General features: G+C 42.5%; 1 protein-coding gene across 6 annotated transcripts in view; it reads left to right on the top strand.

The window, feature by feature from the left end:
• The window catches only part of GAS7 (growth arrest specific 7), a 473,968-nt gene that overhangs the window by 441,190 nt on the left and 13,552 nt on the right, over positions 1-19,226 (top strand). For all 6 annotated transcript variants that reach the window (XM_088482672.1, XM_088482667.1, XM_088482671.1 and 3 more), the window contains 3 exons: positions 15,561-15,639; positions 16,341-16,469; positions 18,434-18,557. In XM_088482672.1, coding sequence (XP_088338798.1) covers positions 15,561-15,639; positions 16,341-16,469; positions 18,434-18,557 — 332 coding nt within the window. The remainder of the gene's footprint in view (positions 1-15,560; positions 15,640-16,340; positions 16,470-18,433; positions 18,558-19,226) is intronic.

Below are 19,226 nucleotides of genomic sequence, written 5' to 3'. Positions count from 1 at the left end.
CATGATTGTATGAGGACTAAAGTACTGCTTGATTCTATTGTAAACCCTGCATTGTGTTTAATTACCACAGCATATGATTCTTTACTGTGCCTTGCTATGAAATAATTGGCAGAATAGTATGCTGTATATTAGCACAATAAATAGTGCTTTATTTTTTCTTCAAAATTGTTTCCAGTCTCATCAACTACAGGTCAGTTTATTGTTTAAATATATGGATACTAGTGTGCGGAATACACCCTTTATAAATTGTTGCCAATGATCTCTCTATCTTGTTGCTTGTCTAAATGATCCACCTGCAATGCAGTGTTTGCATGCTTAAGGGGTATGTGCGTGGAACCGTAAGCCCATATTAAGCTTCCATGTAAATCTTTTGTGGGGGAAAAAAAGTAGGTAAGAAAAGATATATAAATTTACAGTAATTCTAATGTATCTGGTAGCACCATCCTGAGATGACATTAAAAAACAAGCAGATGCTTGATAAATAGCATTTTCCATGCAAAGGATGTTATCACAGCTACTCCCTACATATACAGTGCCTTGCAAAAGTATTCACCCCTCTTGGCTTTTTAGCTTTTTTGTTACATTACAACCTGTAATTTATTTATTTTTTATCTGAATTTTATGTGATGGATCTGCACAAAATAATCTAATTTGGTGAAGTGAAATGAGAAAAATATGTATAAAAAAGAATCTTTATAAATAAAATTCTGAAAATTGGCATGTGCATATGTAATCACCTTCCTTGCTATGAAGCCCCTCAAAAGTTCTGGTGCAACCAATTACCTTCAGAAGTCACATTATTAGTGAAATGAAGTCCACCTGTGTGAAATCTAAGTGTCACATGATCTGTCAGTATAAACACACCTTTTCTGAAAGGCCCCAGAGGCTGCAACACCACTAAGCAAGAGGCATCACACCATGAAGACCAAGGAGCTCTCCAAACAAGTCAGGTACAAAGTTGTTGAGAAGTACAATTCTGCGTTGGGTTATAAAAAAATATCCAAATCTTTGATGATCCCCCAGAGCACCATCAAAATCATCATCATCAAATGGAAAAAACATGGTACCACAACAAACCTGCCAAGAGAGGCCCGCCCACCAAAACTCACAGACCGGGCAAGGAGGGCATTAATCAGAGAGGCAGCACAGGGACCAAAGATAACCCTGAAGGAGCTGCAGAGTTCCACAGCAGAGACTGGTGTATCTGTGCATGTGACAACAATAAGCCGTACACACCATAGAGCTGGGCTTTATGGAAGAGTGGCTAGATAAAAGCCATTACTTAGTGAGAAAAATAAGAAGACACAATTTGAGTTTGCCAAAAGACATGTGGGTGACTACCCAAATGTATGGACTAAGGTGCTCTGGTCAGATGAGACTAAAATGTAACTTTTTGGCCACCAAGGAAAACGCTATGTCTGGCGCAAACCCAACACATCCCATCACCCCAAGAACACCATCCCCACAGTGAAACATGGTGGTGGCAGCATCATGCTGTGGGGATGTTTTTCAGCAACAGGGACTGGGAAACTGATTTGAGTCGAGGGAAAGATGGATGATGCTAAATACAGGGATATTCTTGAGCAAAACCTGTTATAGTCTGCTTGTGATTTGAGACTGGGACGGAGGTTCACCTTCCAGCTGGACAATGACCCGAAGCATACAGCTAAAGCAACACTCGAGTGGTTTAAGGGGAAACATTTAAATGTCCAATTGAGAATCTGTGGTCAGACTTGAAGATTGCTGTTTACAAGCGGAAACCATCCAATATGAAGGAGCTGGAGCAGTTTTGCCTTGAGGAATGGCCAAAAATCCCAGGGGCAAGATGTGGCAAGCTCATAGAGACATCCAAAGCGACTTGCAGCTGTAATTTCCACAAAAGGTGGCTCGACAAAGTACTGACTCTAGGGGGGGGGTGAATAGTTATGTACGCTGAAGTTTTCTGTTATGTTGTCCTAAATGTTGTTTGATTCACAATATAACAAAAAACACAACTTCACAGTTGTAGGCATGCCCTGTGAATGAAATGATGCACACCTCCAAACAATCCATTTTAATTCCAGGTTGTGAGGCAACAAAACATGAAAACTGCAAAGGCACTGTATATGGTGAAACAACAAAGGCCTATTGATGAAAAGAAAAAAAAAATTTAACCGGGATTATGGGATTCTCGCCCCTTCAATAAATGGACCCCATGGTACATTTATTGTCTGTCTGTGGCTTTTTGCAGGGCTCAGTTCCTCTCCTCACATCTTGCGCTGCCCCTGAAATATGCTGCTCCGTCCTCATTAACCTATTTATATCAGGGATGGCTATCGCTGTGCCCTCCATCGATGGTTGCTATCGATGGAAATTATGGTTGGCAACATCGATGGTATGAAACTATGGAATGGTGTACAATTGATGGTTCCTGCTGGCTGCGGCGGTGGGCTACTTTCTGACAGCCTAGGAACTCTGCAGTGCAAGTGTGGAGGAAAAAAAAATGAGGCGCGCGGCTACTATTGATGGTGGGAAACTATAATCTGGATCTCCACCATCGATGATAAAAATATTCTAACCATCAATGGCCATTTCTAATTTATATTAATGAACAGGTCACTGCAGTCCACAAAATCAGCTCACTAACCTCCTGAAATATTCTGTACCTGTGAGAGCATTCTGATTATGTGGCTGGTTACAGTTTATTCTTCACCTCTTGGGATATAGTGAGATGAAAATTAATAATTAGAAGGTGCTCTGGCCTTAGACAGGCACATCTTATAAACAGGGACATTTCCAGGAAGAATAGTTTCCAGCAACACACTATTAATATCTGGGAATATCCGTGGAATTTTGGTGCAGTTCGTCAAACATCACTACTATAAAATTGTCTAAAGGGGGCCTTGCATGGGCTGCTACATTTGCTCAACCCAAAAGTCTTGATATCGACCATTTGGCCTCTCAAATTGATCACCTCTATCATTTTTGGGTCTGTGAGCACAGCAAGGAGATGAATGCACACTCAGCCTAATGGTGGTCCCAGTGCCAGCATTGTGAGGTCGATATATGAGGTGTGGCTATTAAATAACGAGACTAATGCTTTATTTTATGTTTAATTAAGTACATTTTAACTCTGTTCCCCTTCTATGTGCTCCCCTTCTGCATCCACACACCGCTGCATTCTTATATTTCATTGCTCAAAGCCGTGCTGTAGCTCATTATCTGTCGGCTGTCTCAACAGCTCCATAATTTTCTTCTTTACTTCAGTAACTGATGCAAAACGGGTTCCCTTGAGTACAGATTTGACTTTAGGAAAGAAGTCACTCGGTACTAGGTCTGGCGAGTATGAAGGGTAGCACTGCAGTCTGTTTCCCAGCCAAAAACTGCTTCACAGAGAGAGCTGTGTGGGCTGGTGCGTTGTTCTGATGGAGGATGAAACCATTTTCCAACAACTCCGGCCTCTTTCTTCTGATTCTTTCCCGCAAAGTTGCTAGAACATTTTTGTAGTAACATAGATTCATCATTCGGATGTTGAGGCGATAGATATTCAAACAATTTTCTACATTTTTCCATAGATTTATTTGTTTTTGATGTGCAAGGCCTTCCGGAACGTTCATCATCTTCGACATCATAACGACAGTCACTAAATCTTTTGTGCCACTCAAACACATGTGCATGTGACAATCTGCCCCGTAGACCTAGGTTAGCATACGGAAAGATTTGGTGAAAGTTTTGTTTAAGTTAACCAAAACTTTTAAGTTACAGATGTGCGCTGGGCATCTTGTTTGCATCATTTAATGACAAAAATGTCGTGATGCGATTAGGACGCACTAGCAGACTCTGCTAATTAATTTGATATGCGACATTTGAGTGTGACTGAGTCTCTGTATCTGTACACAAAGTGTTACAATGTTGTGGCCGCTGCTTTTTTCATTCCAAATTCCGTTGTGATTCATATAGAAACTCAGGTGCACACAGATATACAAGTGTCGCATATCAAATTAATCAGCACAGTCTGCTGGTACATTGTTGTCACATTGCATTATGATTTAGATGCATAATCTCCAAAAGAAGACGCCCGACATAGCACAGGACCTGGCGGCTCACTCCCACCAGGCAAGTCGCGCTGCATGGCGTATTGAGGCTAGATGTATGAGGACACATCTGTAACAGGTTGCTCTACTTTTGAACTAAGCATTTCTTCTACAGGGTCCATAGGGATACCATGGGGATATCATGGTTGGAGACCAGGCACCAAACAGTTAAAGCTTCAGCTCCCAGGATGCACTGGGCCTTCCTCCATATATACCCCGCCCCTAGCCATAGGACTTCAGTTGTTCGTTTGGTGCGGCAGGATCAAGACGCACCTTTTGTAACTGGACTGCTCTGGAAGTTCTAAGCTTTTATTTTATGTTTTATTATATGTTATGTTTTTTGGGTTTGCAGTACTAAGCGTCTGTATTAAGACGCATATACTGCGACTCCATCTACCTCCGCCGGGCCGCAACACCAGTAACTGGGCTTGTGATTTCGGCGGGTTGCGGCTAAGCTTACTAGGCGCTATTCTGTGATCTGGACTGCAACGGAGGTACTGAGATGTCGGGTAAGGCGATTCCCCGCTTACGGGGAATTGCGTGCGGCAGTCCTTGCTTCTGGTGTCAGAGACGCACCAGAAGCCGCTGCTGTTAGGGCCTGGGATTGTCCGTGTTCTAACTACACCATCGGGGCCTCATGTCTGACGCCGGGGATCGGCAGCAGATGCTTCTGCTGCCACGAGGCCAGCGTACTTGGTTGGTTAACGCAGCCTAGGGAAGGTAGGCGCTCCCCTGGAAGCTCCTTCACTGACCCAGACGCAGTCCCTACGAAGGTTTTGCGCATCTGGGTTGCTCTGCCTACCCTCCACGTGTATATGAGACGCTCACGGTTCATGCTGTTGGTCTCAGGAGGGTGTCTTCCTGTATACAGGTATCTCTCCCTTTGTTAAGGTATAAGAGTATAGTGCTCTATATCCTACCATTCCTTTGTGTCTGTGTAGTTGATTTAAAGTCGATTGCAATTATATTACATGCATTGTATGTGACTGTTTGCTAGCTGCTGTGTTGACACTGTCTTTTATTTCTGTCTGTCAGTTATAACGATCACTGTTTTTTTCTCTCCATCCTTTTGGGGTGGAGGTCTTTCTCTGAGTGTTTCACATTTATTAGTATTTTGTGAAGGCTGTCACATAACGTTGCGAATATTGCCTTTATTTTGAACATGTCAAAAGATAAAGGTATACAGGATGGGGAATCCTCTGTGTTGGTTTCATGTAAATCATGTACTGCTTATTTGTCCCCCCAGGACATTAAGGATGGTTTGTGTGTTGTCTGTTGTAAAGAGCCACCTCACCAGTCCAGTTTACCTGTCCCTGGACAAGAGCCTTCTTGGGTATCCTCTTTGTCCTAGGTAATAAAGCAATTTGTGGATCATATGGCTGCTCCCACTATACCTCCTTGGGTGGGATTTCCAACGCATGCTATGTTTGCACCTCCTATGCATCCTCCCTGGAAGGATGTTTATGGCCATTCTAGTCAGGGTATGGCACCGTCTATTGTTGATAACAGACCGGTAGTTACTAAGGAGCCTAAGCGCAAGTTATCTTTTTGTCAGTCTGCTCAACATATGGATTCAGACGCATCATCAGAGGACTCAGATGATGCGCAAGGTTCCACTCCAGGGTCTAGCTCGGGGGAGGACGACCATCCATCCATAGTGGATATTCCTTCTTTGGTGAGGGCGGTTAAATCAATCCTAGACATTCAGGATGATGAACCAGCTCATAGTAAGAAGGCTCCAGTGTTTTAAACACCATCGGAAGGTGCTCAAAACGGGGTTCCCTGAAACTGAACAGCTCACTGAGCTTATGGATGAGGCATGGGGTAACCCTGACAAACTTTTTTTATGTGAATAAGAATAACATCGTTATCCTTTCCCGGCTTCTGTATGTGCTAAGCGGGAGGTACCTCCTACTGTGGATGCTCATGTAACGCATTTGATAAAAAATGCTACATTGCCTGTTCCGTCGGCATCTTCCCTGAAGGATTCCACGAATAAAAAGATTGAGGTGTGTCAAATCGGTTGAAGAATGGATGGGCACATTGGAAAATTATTTACCAAATGCTACCAGAGAACAGATGATGTTTATCTCTCAGATATGGGAAGTGGCATCCTATCTGGGAGGAGCTACTGTAGATGCTGGAATTTTAGCTTCTAAAGCATCAGCGGCTTCAATAGTGGCATGCAGGGCCCTGTTGTTAAGATCCTGGAAAGCTGATACAGGATCAAAGAGTGTGCAAGGTTTTACCTTTCTATGGAAAAGTACTTTTTTGGAGCAGAGTTGGATAACATAATAGCTACTCTGGTGGTTTCAAAATCAGCAGGTCGGCCATCTACGGCAACTATAAAGTCTAGACAGGTCTCTTTTTGGTCCTTCAGTTCCCAGGGACGAGCAAGGGAACAGCTTTCCTCTAAGGCGTCTGGTTTTCGCGAAATATCAAGGTGACAACTAAGAGGTCTGGGCCAGCAAGACGTCCAGCTTCTAAGCCGGATAACAAACCCTCTGCCTGATGGGGGGGCCTCCTCCGGGGGGATCCCAGGGTGGGAGGGCGACTTCTTCAGTTTACGGATTGTTGGCATCAAACAACAGCAGGGTCCGAGAAGTGGTCTCTCACGGGTATGCCCTCACTTTCAAGAGGCATCCTCCCCAGAATTTTTTATTGTACAGATCTCCCATCAGATGCAGTCAAGGCTTTGGCTTTTCAGGAAGCCATTCACTCCCTGCTGCAGGCGGGGGTAATAGTCCCGGTTCCTGTGTCACAACAGAGAAGGGGTTATTCAATCTATTTCTGGTTCAGAACCAAATGGGGCTTATCGTCCTATACTAAATCTGAAAACCTCAACAGGTTTATCCATGTACCCAAGTTTTGTACGGAAACTCTCCGATCAAATATTTTGGCAATGGAGCCGGGGGATTACATGGTTTCCCTGGACATTCAGAATGCATATCTGCATGTTCCTATTATCCCATTCCACCAGCAATTTTTACGGTTTGCTGTCCTTCAGCATTACCAATTTCAGGCTCTACCCTTTGGCCTATCTACGGCTCCCTGGGTATTTACCAAAATAATGGCAGTCATGACTGCCTATCTCAGGCGTCAGGAAGTCAGAATTTTGCCATATCTGGATGACCTTCTGATAATGGCACAGATTCCGGTTGTTTTACAAAACCATCTTCAACTGACCATAACCTGCTTACAAAAGCATGGCTGGGTCATTAATTGGAAGAAATCACCACTTTCTCCAACACAGCAGATGGTACATCTGGGTGCTCTTCTGGATTCTCAGGCACAGATTGTGTTTTTGCTAGAGGACAAGATTGTGGCCCTATCATTGTGAATATGCAAGATGCTTCGGAAGATGAAGGGTATCCATTCTGCTAGCAATGCAGGTCCTGTGATCAATGGTATCCACCTTCGACATGGTGGGGTACGCTCAGTTCCATTCCAGGCCTCTGCAAAGATTGATTCTCTCCAAATGGAACAGACAGTATTATCGAATAAAGTTCCAGAGTATCCTTCTTACACCAGAGGTTTGTCACTCCTTCCTGCGGTAGCTGAGAAGGGATCATCTGAACAAAGGGCGCCCATTCTGGATTCCAAATTAGGTGCTTCTCACCACAGATGACATTTTTTGTGAATGGGTGAGCAGTGGATGGACAAATTAGGAAAGTCATCTGCCAATAAACATTCTAGAACTGCAAGCAGTATACAAAGCACTTATCAGGGCACAGGACCTGCTTCAGGGCAAGCCGGTCCAGATCCAATCAGACAATGCGACAACAGTGGCCTACCTCAATCATCAGGGAGGCACAAGAAGTTACGCAGCCATGAAAGAGGTGACAAGGGTTCTGATTTGGGCAGATTTGGTCATCTTCTGGCCATCTCGGCAATATTCATACCGGGAGTACTCAATTGGGCAGCAGACTTCCTAAGTCGCCAGGACATCTCCTAGCGGGAGTGTTTCAGCTTCTGGAAAACAAATGGGGTATGCCAGAAATAGTTCTCATGGCGTCATGTCACAACCACAAGGTCCCCAGGTACAGGTCCAGGTCCAGAGACCCATCAGCACCCTTTGTGGACGCACTGGCAGTAAGATGGGACTTTAAGCTGGAGTATCTCTTTCCTCAGATTTCCCTCCTCCCAAGAGTTCTCATGAAAGGCAGAACAGTAATACTGGTAGCTCCGTCTTGGCCCAAACGTCATTGGTTCACTGACATACAGAATCTGTCAATACAGTCCATATCCTCTTCCTCTATGGCAGGATCTGCTAACACAGGGTCCCTGCCGGCATCCGGACTTAGGGCCTGATTCAGAGCCGGACGCTCTGAAAGAGCGCTCGCTCTGAATCAGGGCATTTTTTTTTTTTGGAGTGGCCTCCGGGCCGCTCGCATAGCTGTGGGTGACCACCCATAGGTATTGCGAGCAGCCAGGCGATGGTCGCGATGGTCATGACCATCGGGGCTTGCGACAAGACCCTTGTGGTAGGGTCTCGTTCCCGCAAGCCCCAGTGAGCTTCTGGCTCTTAATAGAGCCAGAAGCTCATCACTGACATCACTCATGATGTCAGTGGGGCCGCCCCCAAACGGCAGGCGTTCCTTCGGGAACGCCTCCATTTGGCCAGCCACCCCCCCGCCCGCCTCCAAAACGGTGTGAGCTGTCGATCAAAATCGACAGCCACCCCCTTTTGATGCGAGACCCGCAGCAACGGAGCGCCCGTCGCTAGCCAGGTCTCGAGCATGCGCACATCGGAGCCGGCTCCGGCGTGCACATGCGCAGTGGCCAAACGACCCGCTCGCAAGCGCATAGCGCTTGCGAGCGGATCTGATTCAGGCCCTTAGCTCGTCTGGCTTTGACAGCGTGGCTCTTGAATCTTCCATCTTAAGAGCAAAAGGTTTTTCTAGTTCTGTAATTCAGACAATGCTTCGGGCACGAAGGCCTGCTTCTGCCCACATCTATTACAGGGTTTGGCATTCTTTTGGTCAGTGGTGTGCCCACAGACAGTAAGGCGTTTTTCCAGGATACTGGCTTTTTTCCAGGCAGGTTTAGACCGTGGTCTCCGCCTGGCCACTTTGAAAGTGCAGGTTTCTGCACTATCTGTCTGGTTCCAGAGGAAGATTGCTTCAATAGCAGATATTTAAAAAAAAAATTCAGGCAGTTCTGCGAGTTCAGACTCCTTTTGTTCCACCTATAGCACCGTAGGATTTGTAGTTGGTTCTTAAGGGACTATAAGCTCCCCCATTTGAACCCTTGGACTCTGTAGATTTGCAATGGTTAACAGCAAAGACACTTTTTCTCCTCGCTATCTCTTCTGCACGCAGAGTCTCTGGTTTGGCAGTGCTTTCTTGTCGCTCCCCATTTTTGATTTTAAACCAGGATGAAGCTGTTTTTCGTACTAAGGAGGGTTACCTTCCTAAGGTAGTGTCCCGTTTTTATGGGAATGAAGAAGTTGTGGTTCCAGCTTTTCAGGCTCCAGATCTTTCTGTAGGTGAAGCCTCACTGGATGTAGTTCGTGCTCTCCGCATCTGTGTGGAGTGTACAAACACTGTTGGAAAATTAGATGCTCTTTTTGTATTATATGGTTTTCACAAACGAGGATGGCCAGCTAATAAGCAGACTCTGTCGAGATGGTTACGCACGACTATGTCTCAGGTGTACATACAGGCTGATCTCCCTGTCGCAAGCATGGTGACAGTACATTTTGCTCGGTCTGTAGGGCCATCGTGGACATTTAGCCGTGGTGCCTCTGCTGAACAATTGTGCAAGGCAGCCACGTTGTCTTCTGTCCACACCTTTCTTAGGTTCTATGCCTTTGATACTTTTGCCTCTCAGGATGCTTCCTTTGGGCGACGAGCTCTCGTTTCTGCTCAGGAGCGTCCCCCACCCTAGGGGAACTGGTTTAGGACATTCCCATGGTATTCCTGTGGATCCCTATGGACCCTGAAAAAGAAAATAAGAGTTATGGTAGACTTACCTAGATAACTCCTTTTCTTCAAGGTCCACAGGGCGCACCTGGCTGCAGGGGTAAATTTTTTCTTTTGGGCACAGATTCCCTTATTTTGTGTAAGAGTGTTTCTGGTGTACAATTGCTCTTCCTTCTCCTCTTTCCATCTCCTGCCTTGAGGCTTGTTAACTAAACTGAAGTCCTATGGCTAGGGGTGAGGTATATATGGAGGAGGATCCAGTGCATCCTGGGAGCTGAAGCTTCAACTGTTTGGTGCTTGGTCTCCATCCATAATATCCTATGGACCTCGAAGAAAAGGAGTTTTCTAGGTAAGTGTTCTCTAACTCTTATTTTTTTAAAAACATGGAAAAAAACAAACTTCTTTGAACGCTGTGTGACTGCTAACTATCTATGTGAGAGGGATGAAATGTGGAAAACCATTTTTGGATAGTCCAAGGTCATTGTTTCCCCACTTCTTTTTAACTCACACAGTATGGTTTATTTTTTACAAAGTAGTGTCTTGTTATTTAATAGCTACACCTCCTACTCAATGTACACGTAGTGAGTGTCAGCCGCATGCCCACCTTCTGACATTTCCGGCAAAGCATGATATTACTCGCAACGTCATCAGGATGATGATTGAGGGTTGCTCTCATTTTCAGCTCACACAGACTTTGACCTAATTGGTTAAAATCTGCTGCAATGTGTCTTTATTCTTTGCAATAAATGTTGCTGCCACTGCTGTAAGCAACATTATATGATCCTGAAAGGACTAGATCAGGGAACAAAATAAAGAGGCAATGGGGGAGTTGTGTTTCTTGCCAGAGCTGGGTTAAGGTCTGTGGGACCCTGGAAATCAAACTTGTTGGGGACCTTATCAATTACATTATACAGTATATATGTAATTCCCCAATACATTTCCAATTCATTTACATAAAACATGAAGTGGCTCCAGATAGCCATCACACTCTGCATATACTTGGATGCAACCATGACATGATAATTTAACAAGACACCTACAAAAACGCTCATGTAAAGTAGAACATCAGTGATGTAAATCTCGTACTCAAAGTGATTTCCTCAATCTAAGACGCTACAATTCCTTTTGATAGGTTCTGGACACTGGCAAACAAACATATTTTCAATCTCTTTTCTGCTCAAGCTTCTAACCCCAAGAAACTTTTTAATACATTTAAATCAATTGTAACCCCTCCCACACACAACCCACCAGCTACCATCAAGATCTTGCTTCCTATTTCAAGAAAATGATTGATAAAATATAAAATTAAATGGTATGCTCTTCCTCAGCTAGCAACCTGCTCAATTCCATCCCTGAACCCCCTGGCACCTTCTCTTTATTTGATCCCACAAACGAAAATTAAGTATCTACTCTCTTCTCATGTTCATACTCTGCTATATCTCCTCTTGATCCTATACACTCACAAATCAGTAGAGCTCTGTCTCTTGTGCTCATCCCAACCTTAGCTAAGACGTAATCTTTCTCTCTATTGGTATCTTTCTCTCAGTATTCAAGCAGTGATAACTCCTATTCTGAAAAAAACAGAATTATGTCCTTAACTCTCTTCAATTTACTGTTCTATCTCTGAGCTACCATTCCCCTCCAAATTACTTCAGAGACCTGCCTCACACACTTTATTGACTCACACAACTTACTTGACCCACTTCATAGAAAGATTAGTGACTGGCACCAATTTAATGGAAGAACCCTTCGTTTGCGACCAAAGAGAAAAATAGGGTTCCCAACATCCCCATTGAATTTCCATAGTAATGAGTTATTTCTCCGGCGCCCACTAGGGAATTTTAAACCCACAATAAAATAATAATATCTTTGTTGAGCAATCCTCCTTACTCACTAATGAGCTGTTTATAGTTAAGAGAATGTACATTCTGTATAGGCATCATCATACCAAGTGGTTTTATAAAAAAAATACATATAATACCGCAGTGTCCAGGAGATATATTAACTCTTAGAATGGATATACAATAAATTAAATTTTACTTCACAGTTCACAGAAAAAAATACTAAAATGGCATAATATACAATTATAAAACCTAATATAGATATACTGTATATATATTATATCTATATATGAAAACATTAGGAAAAGGCAGCAAAAATAAAGCATATAAGTCATACTACTGTCATTTTGTAATTACAACGCCTCAGGCAGCACTGCAAAAACTCTAATACATGCACTTATTATTGTAATAATCTCATTACTGGTCTTCTACAAAACAGACTTTCACCACTACAGTCCATTTTGAATGTAGCTACGTGGCTGACCTTCCTAATTAAACATTCATCGTGGTTGCTCCACTTTATCAGTCACTCCATTGGTTACCTGTATTCTACTGAATTCAATATAAAATACTTACACTTAAGGCTATTTACCAAACAACGCAAACCTAATCTCAAAGTATTTTCCAACTCGTCCTCTCCACTCTGCACAAGATCTGCATCTCTCATCCACACTCATTACTTGCTCCTATTCACGGTTACAGGGCACTTTTTAGGCTGCACCCACTGGAATGCCCTCCCATGCAAATAGACCTTACTTTAGTTTCAAATCTTCAATTGTTCCCTGAAAACTCACCTCTTCAGGCAAGCTTTTCAAATTCCAGAACCACCCACATAACCTCCATAAGCTATCTTACCCCCTCTATACAGCCAACTCATAACTTTACAGATTCTTGTCTTTCATATCCTCCTGACCCTAGTCCGACACTCCTCTGTGACTGCATCACACAGCCCACCCAGTAGCGGCTCCAGGCACGGGCAAGCCGGTCCGTCACTTGGAGCGCTACTGTTTCCGGAGGGCACAGGAAATGCCCACCCTCCCTCCCAGCGCTATTGCACATATGTAAGCTCAGGGGGAGGGAACGGAGGAGGGAAGGGATGGCAACACAGGACGGCGCTGGACGCAGCACAGCCTAGCGCCGGCCCTGAGCCCACCAAGAGCCTCTGCAATCTGGCTGGGCCAATATGCAATATGTAGGACTTTTCCTTAAATATCAATGCCTACTTCATTTTAGGTTGTCAGCTTGGGAGCATGGTCCTCATACCAATTTGTCTGTCTGTTATTACGCAGTCTTGTTTTATAACTGTTTGTTTCCAATTTTAAAGCAGAATTAAATATGCTGTTAATAAATGTATAACTTAATAAATACAACCACATTTGCATGTTTACCAAACTGTATGAGAACGGGGTGAGTCATTTCTCTTATGCACATCCTGTCTGTAAAGCTAGGTACACACACATACACACTATCCAATCAGCCCTTTAATTGGATAGTGTGTATGCTGGAGCGTTTGAGTGTTTATTAACTGATAACACTTCTGATAGGGTGAACTATGTAGCGTGTGCTGTATATGTTACATTGTTCCCCATTTTCCCGATCCCATTTAAGAGATGAAAGGGAAGTACACACTGACCAAGAAATTGCTCAGTGTGAACAGGTGCACACTGATCTGATAATATCTCCATTTTATTGGAGCATTTACTGGATCAGTGGGTAGTGTGTACCTAGCTTAGTTGCAGAACCAGAGCACCCAATATGCCCACTTACCTCCACCAACATCAACCTCATTTTTGCTGGACATACACTATACAATTCAAAGAAACAATGGGTATGTCAACACCTTAGCGCAAGAAAAGAGCAGCTGGAAATCTTTCCAGTGTTATCAAAGACTGGATACAAATATGACAAAAATAAAAAGAATGATGGTGGTGAGAAAAACCTTGAAGAATCTTTAAAGACTGTAACAATGTTTGTATAAAGGAGAAATAAAAAGGAAAAGACTCTATACATCCTAAAATCATATCCTTTCAGTGGAGCGCGGTTATCATTCTTTTTGTTTTTGATACACTATACAATAATCTGTCAGATATCTGTCTGGCTGGTTGGAATGAAAACCTGGTAATGTATGGGAGCTATTGACAATCGACCATTTGCTCACAAACACTGGAAAACAGACAAAAATGGTCATTCAGACAAATTAGTTCATATGGTTTTAAACACTGGAAAACGGACAAAAAGCAATTGTTCAAATTGGCTAAATTCCTGTGTTTTAACTAATTTGTCTGAACGACCATTTTTGTCTGTTTTGCAGCGTTTGTGAGCAAGTGGACGATTGTCATTTGCTCCCATACATTACCAGGTTTTCATTCCAACCAGCCAGATTGGACAGATATCTGATTGTATAGTGTATGCCCAGCATTAGCAATTCACTCCCCACTCGGCATCCATTAACTTCCCCATCTAGCACCTGTTAAGCCATTCCTCTCCAAGAGTATATTAATCAATTCATGCTCCCAGCACCCATTAACATATTCATCCATATTATCAGCCCCCATTAACGTCCCTCCACCAGGAACCCATTTATCCATTTACCACCAGCACCCATTAATCCATTCACCCAACACCCAGCACCAGTTAACCCAGCCCCCTCAAGAATCCATTAATCAGTTCACCCAGTCAGCACACATTAATACATTTGTCCACACTGTTAGCACTCATTAATTTATTCACTCCAAGCACCAATTAATCTCCTTCACCTACAGTAGCACCCATTATCTCCCCCAGCCAGTACCTAATTATCCATTCACTCCCAGCAACCATTAACCTCATCCCACCCAGCACCCATTAAACCATTCACCCGCAGCACCCATTAATCCATGCACCCATTAACCCCTCTACTCCGCACCAATTAATACATTTGTCCCAAGCACACATTAAACAGTTCACCCCTTCCCTCAGCACCCATTACAATCAACTACACCAAAATCCATGAAAAAGTTCCCTAGTCTGTCTGGCTCCTGCTGCTAATGCAGCTGCTCCTTCTTCTTGTGGAGCTTGCATAATTGGCTGTGTGAGAATGAAGGGGAGGAGAGGAAAAGGGATTGGCGTCCTCAGTGCTGCCTCCCTGCTGCCCCAGGCTAATGACCGTGATGGCCAGAGGAGCAGACTGCTGTGGGTATAAATAAAAAATAGCTGGTGCAGCAGCAGCCACGGCTTATAAGATCCACAGCCATGACCAGCAGTAAGTATGATATGGATGTCAGAGGCATCCTCAGCGGGCACCCCTTTAGATCCCGGCTCCCTAGGCAAGCACCTAGAGGTGCCGAGCTGCCTAATGGAAGTGCCGACCCTGGCACTAGCGCAGCTCACTTTTAGCTGAAAAGATTCTAATCTCTGATTGGATTATTGTTCTCCGTTTTATGGACACAATGTATAGCTTTACTGTGATTATGGATGCACTTTATTGAAATTAATAAAATATTCACTCCATAATCTTGCTAGTTGCTATGTATTTTTACTACACTAAAAATCTGCAATTTGCAAGGCAATATGATCAAATAGATAGAGGTCTCTAAATTGTCTATATTCAGCTATATGTAACAACTATCCAATTACTAAATAAACTATATTATTGATGTGGCACATCATATGTACTTTATGTATTTTAATTTAAATATAATATATCTACATTACTAAATCTTGTACAACTTTGTGTTTTACAGAACCCTGGGAGAATCATGGGCTCAAGTAAAAAAAAGTCTTGCGGATGAGGCTGAAGTTCATCTTAAATTTTCCTCAAAGGTAATTTTTGCTGGGATATTAGTTAGTTCTGTTACATGAGAATGTGTCCTCTGGAAAGTTACAGTAATTCTGGATCATTGGATGAACCACTATTCACATTTTTTTCTTCAAGTTGCCCTACTTTAAAGTGCCTTTATTTAAATTAGAACATAAATATAGGGGATATGGTCAGAATGTTGTCACCAGAATGTCGACATGGGCATAAGGTTGACAAGGAAGAAGTCGACATTCAAAAAATGTTGCCATTGTTAAAAGGTTGACATGTTCATAATGTCGATCTTTGACATGCCGGCATCAGAATGTCAACAGAACATTTTTGTATTATTTTTAGGGTTAGGTTTAGAGGTAGACTAATATATGCAAAAAAACTGAATGTTGACTGTCGACATTATGCAAATGTCAACATATTGCTTGTTGACCTAATTTCCAAGTCAACATTCAGAAGCGGTCACCATTCTGGTGTCAACATTATGAAAGTCGACTTTTCATAACACACTCAAACAGATTCTTTAAATTAAAAACCAAATGAGAGTGTACATTATATACTCTTGTGACACTTTTTGAGGGCGACCAGACTCCGTTATTGCTGTCTGAAGGTGCAGTGTAGATTATTGGGTGATGGCTGCATAATTCACCTTTTATACATTTTTTATTAATTCTGTATAGCTTATTTACTCAAATACTTTCCCTTCCACATACAGTTACAAAGTGAGGTGGAGAAACCGCTACTTAATTTCAGAGAAAACTTCAAAAAAGACATGAAAAAGTTTGACCACCATATAGCAGACTTACGAAAGCAGCTTGCCAGCCGATACGCAGCAGTGGAAAAGGTAAATAGATGACAAGCTACTTACCTGCAAATGGCATAAAGAAACACTCACTACATTTAAAAATGTATTAAAGAAATAATATGTCCGCGCTTGTTATGTAAATAAGCAGCTCTGTAAAATAAAAAGTTAATTCTAGACAATAAATGCAGAGCGCTATGGGTATAAATGATTAGTGCAGTAACATTAAAACAATTGTTAAAAGCAAAAAAAAGAGAAGTGTGATACTAATTTTTGAATTTATAGCTCTCATGTGAAAAATTGCGGTTCTGGTGTTATTTGGGAAAGGATTCCTATTTAAGCCAGGTAGGTGCATCCACCTTGTACTAGTCTAGCTGTCCCTATACTCCAACCTCTGGATGTCTAGCAGCATCCAGCTTACGTCATCCACGCGTTTTGTGCAAAGTGCGCATGCATGAAACATGTTGGATGACTTTTTTTTTTTTAGAACCCTTTACAAGTAATAGGACACATAGGGTAATGCAATAATGCAGGGATAAAAATTATATAAAATCTTCGAGCCACAGCTCAAATTTATTAAGGATTTGTTAACTTACTCAGTATATGGAGGCAGTTGTCAAGGTCAGAGACAGGTCTCTGGGAAAGCTAATTTCTTCCCCTTCTTAGGTGCCCACCCTCAAAGGCTGCCTGCACCCCTCTAGTTTTCTCATGTGTAGCATGAATGCAGCATGGCTTCCTCTGTCAGATTGAGAAAGTGGCACTTAGCCATGACCTCATAGCTGCACAGGGGAGATACTGCGGCTACAGCCTTTCCATGCCAGTAGCTGTCACTCAGTGTGGGAGTACTGGTGAGAAAAAAAAAACACTAAGGGGGTATTTTAATTGGCTGTCGGAACCCCGCTTGGTAATTACAAGAGTCAGGGTTTTTCCTCGCAGCCTTAGGAGCTGCAAGGAAAAATCCCAGGTAAAAGGCAGATTCTACATTTCAATGAGTGGGATAACCCATTGACTCAGCATATTATCGATTTATGTAAGATATCCCCTGAAAACACCCGTTTCGGTGTGTGGGGGAAAGTGTACCCGCAAATATCAAGAATCTCCAGAATGTACGAAGGAGGGGCCGATATCCGCCATGGTCCCTCCATTTCCAACAGCAGAAGCACCCCCATAGAATTCTATGGGGGCCGCTAGGCTGTCGGATTTGCCAAGCTTCAGAATGCGAGTCCGCCGCATTTGGAGCCCCTGTCCCTATGTGTATTTTAATATGTCCTTGCAAATCTTAGGTCCTTAGTGCTGCGAATAGCGGTGATAGGAAATTATAATTATCATGTCTAGGAACCGATAGTTACTAAATATTCCGCTAAATGAGTAACATAGTGTTTTAGGCGCCCCTAACAGTGGTGCCCCAAGTGATCTCCTGGCTTTGCTTAGTGGTAGCACTGGCCCTGGCAACTGCTTAGTCACTGTTTGGGTTTCGTCTGCCAAATACAAGAGGACAATGAAATAGCTGGAATATGTTAATAGTTCCTAACCATTTCAGTCTGGTGTATAAAATTGTACAGTGGAGGCAGCCATTTTGTAAGTTAAACCAAATATTACAGCAAATGTAATGTAAAGTGACTAATGTCTGAGTGAATCTGTTCGGCTTACAAAATGGCTGCTTCCATTGTGATTACATTTGTGTTGTAATAGCAACAAATATCTTTAATCACAATAGAATGATGAAATAAATGCATGTTAGTATAAATAAATGAATGTATGAAATAAAAATATAGGCAAGAAGTTCATTTGTCTATAGCATTTGTAATATCATTTTAGCAAATGGTTTCCTCAAGGTTTGATATTCAGGCAAAACATTCACTTGCCAAGGTCTTCGTGTTTTAAATTCCTCTCTTTATTTATCCGATAAAATGTAGCACTTTAGACTATTTCTAATCTAATGCCACAAAATCCTTTCTGTATGTGGTACAGATCCTCATAACGTGTCCTCTTGTTTCCTCCTGAAGGCCAGGAAAGCTTTGGCTGAGAGGCAGAAAGATCTAGAAGTGAAAACACAACAGTTAGAAATTAAACTGAGCAACAAGACAGAAGAAGATATTAAGAAGGCGCGGCGGAAGTCAACACAAGCAGGTTCGTATGTGTTATATAACAGTCATCATATCCAGTCATGTGCAAACTTATGCTGCTTGCTGTATGTTGGACCATATCTGCATACGTTGTGCTGTATTACATTTCTTCAGTTTGTCCTGGTCTTTGTTTTGTATATTAGGATTTTTGTGCATTTTTCCTGTATTTTGTCAGGTAAAGTGATTATACTTTTGGTACGTGTATGTTGTGTTATAATACCTTTGAGAAACCCTCTATATTCATTTCAACTTTTTTTTTCTGTTGAATGTTATTACATTGCTCAAAGTACATCTTGAAATGTAGAGTTGAAGTTGGCTTTTCAGTACCTGTGACCAGCTGGTGTGTTATTGCTTATGTTTTAGTTGGTCTCTGAACTCTTCTCTGTTTCAGACTATCCATTGTGCTCTTATTAAACTCCCTATCGGCAGATAATGCGTGTAACCACAAAGTTATTTAACCAACTTAACTAAAATAAAGAGACAGACCAAGTATATATGCGATAAGAAATATATGGTCAACTTTATTTATTTTACAATCAGAGTATGGTGGCATAAGAAAGAACGGCCAGTAATCTGACGCCCCACACTTTACTTATGTGATGACGTAAAACACTCACTGAACGGGCCAATATCCCAATTCAAGTGTAATAGTGTTATCAAACTTGCAAGGGCC

This window comes from Taudactylus pleione, unplaced genomic scaffold, assembly GCF_031769625.1.
Source record: "Taudactylus pleione unplaced genomic scaffold, aTauple2 ptg000290l, whole genome shotgun sequence".
Classification (NCBI taxonomy): domain Eukaryota; kingdom Metazoa; phylum Chordata; class Amphibia; order Anura; family Myobatrachidae; genus Taudactylus; species Taudactylus pleione.
Note: the sequence above shows the minus strand (reverse complement) of the source record. Positions and strands in the feature narration are given on the sequence as shown.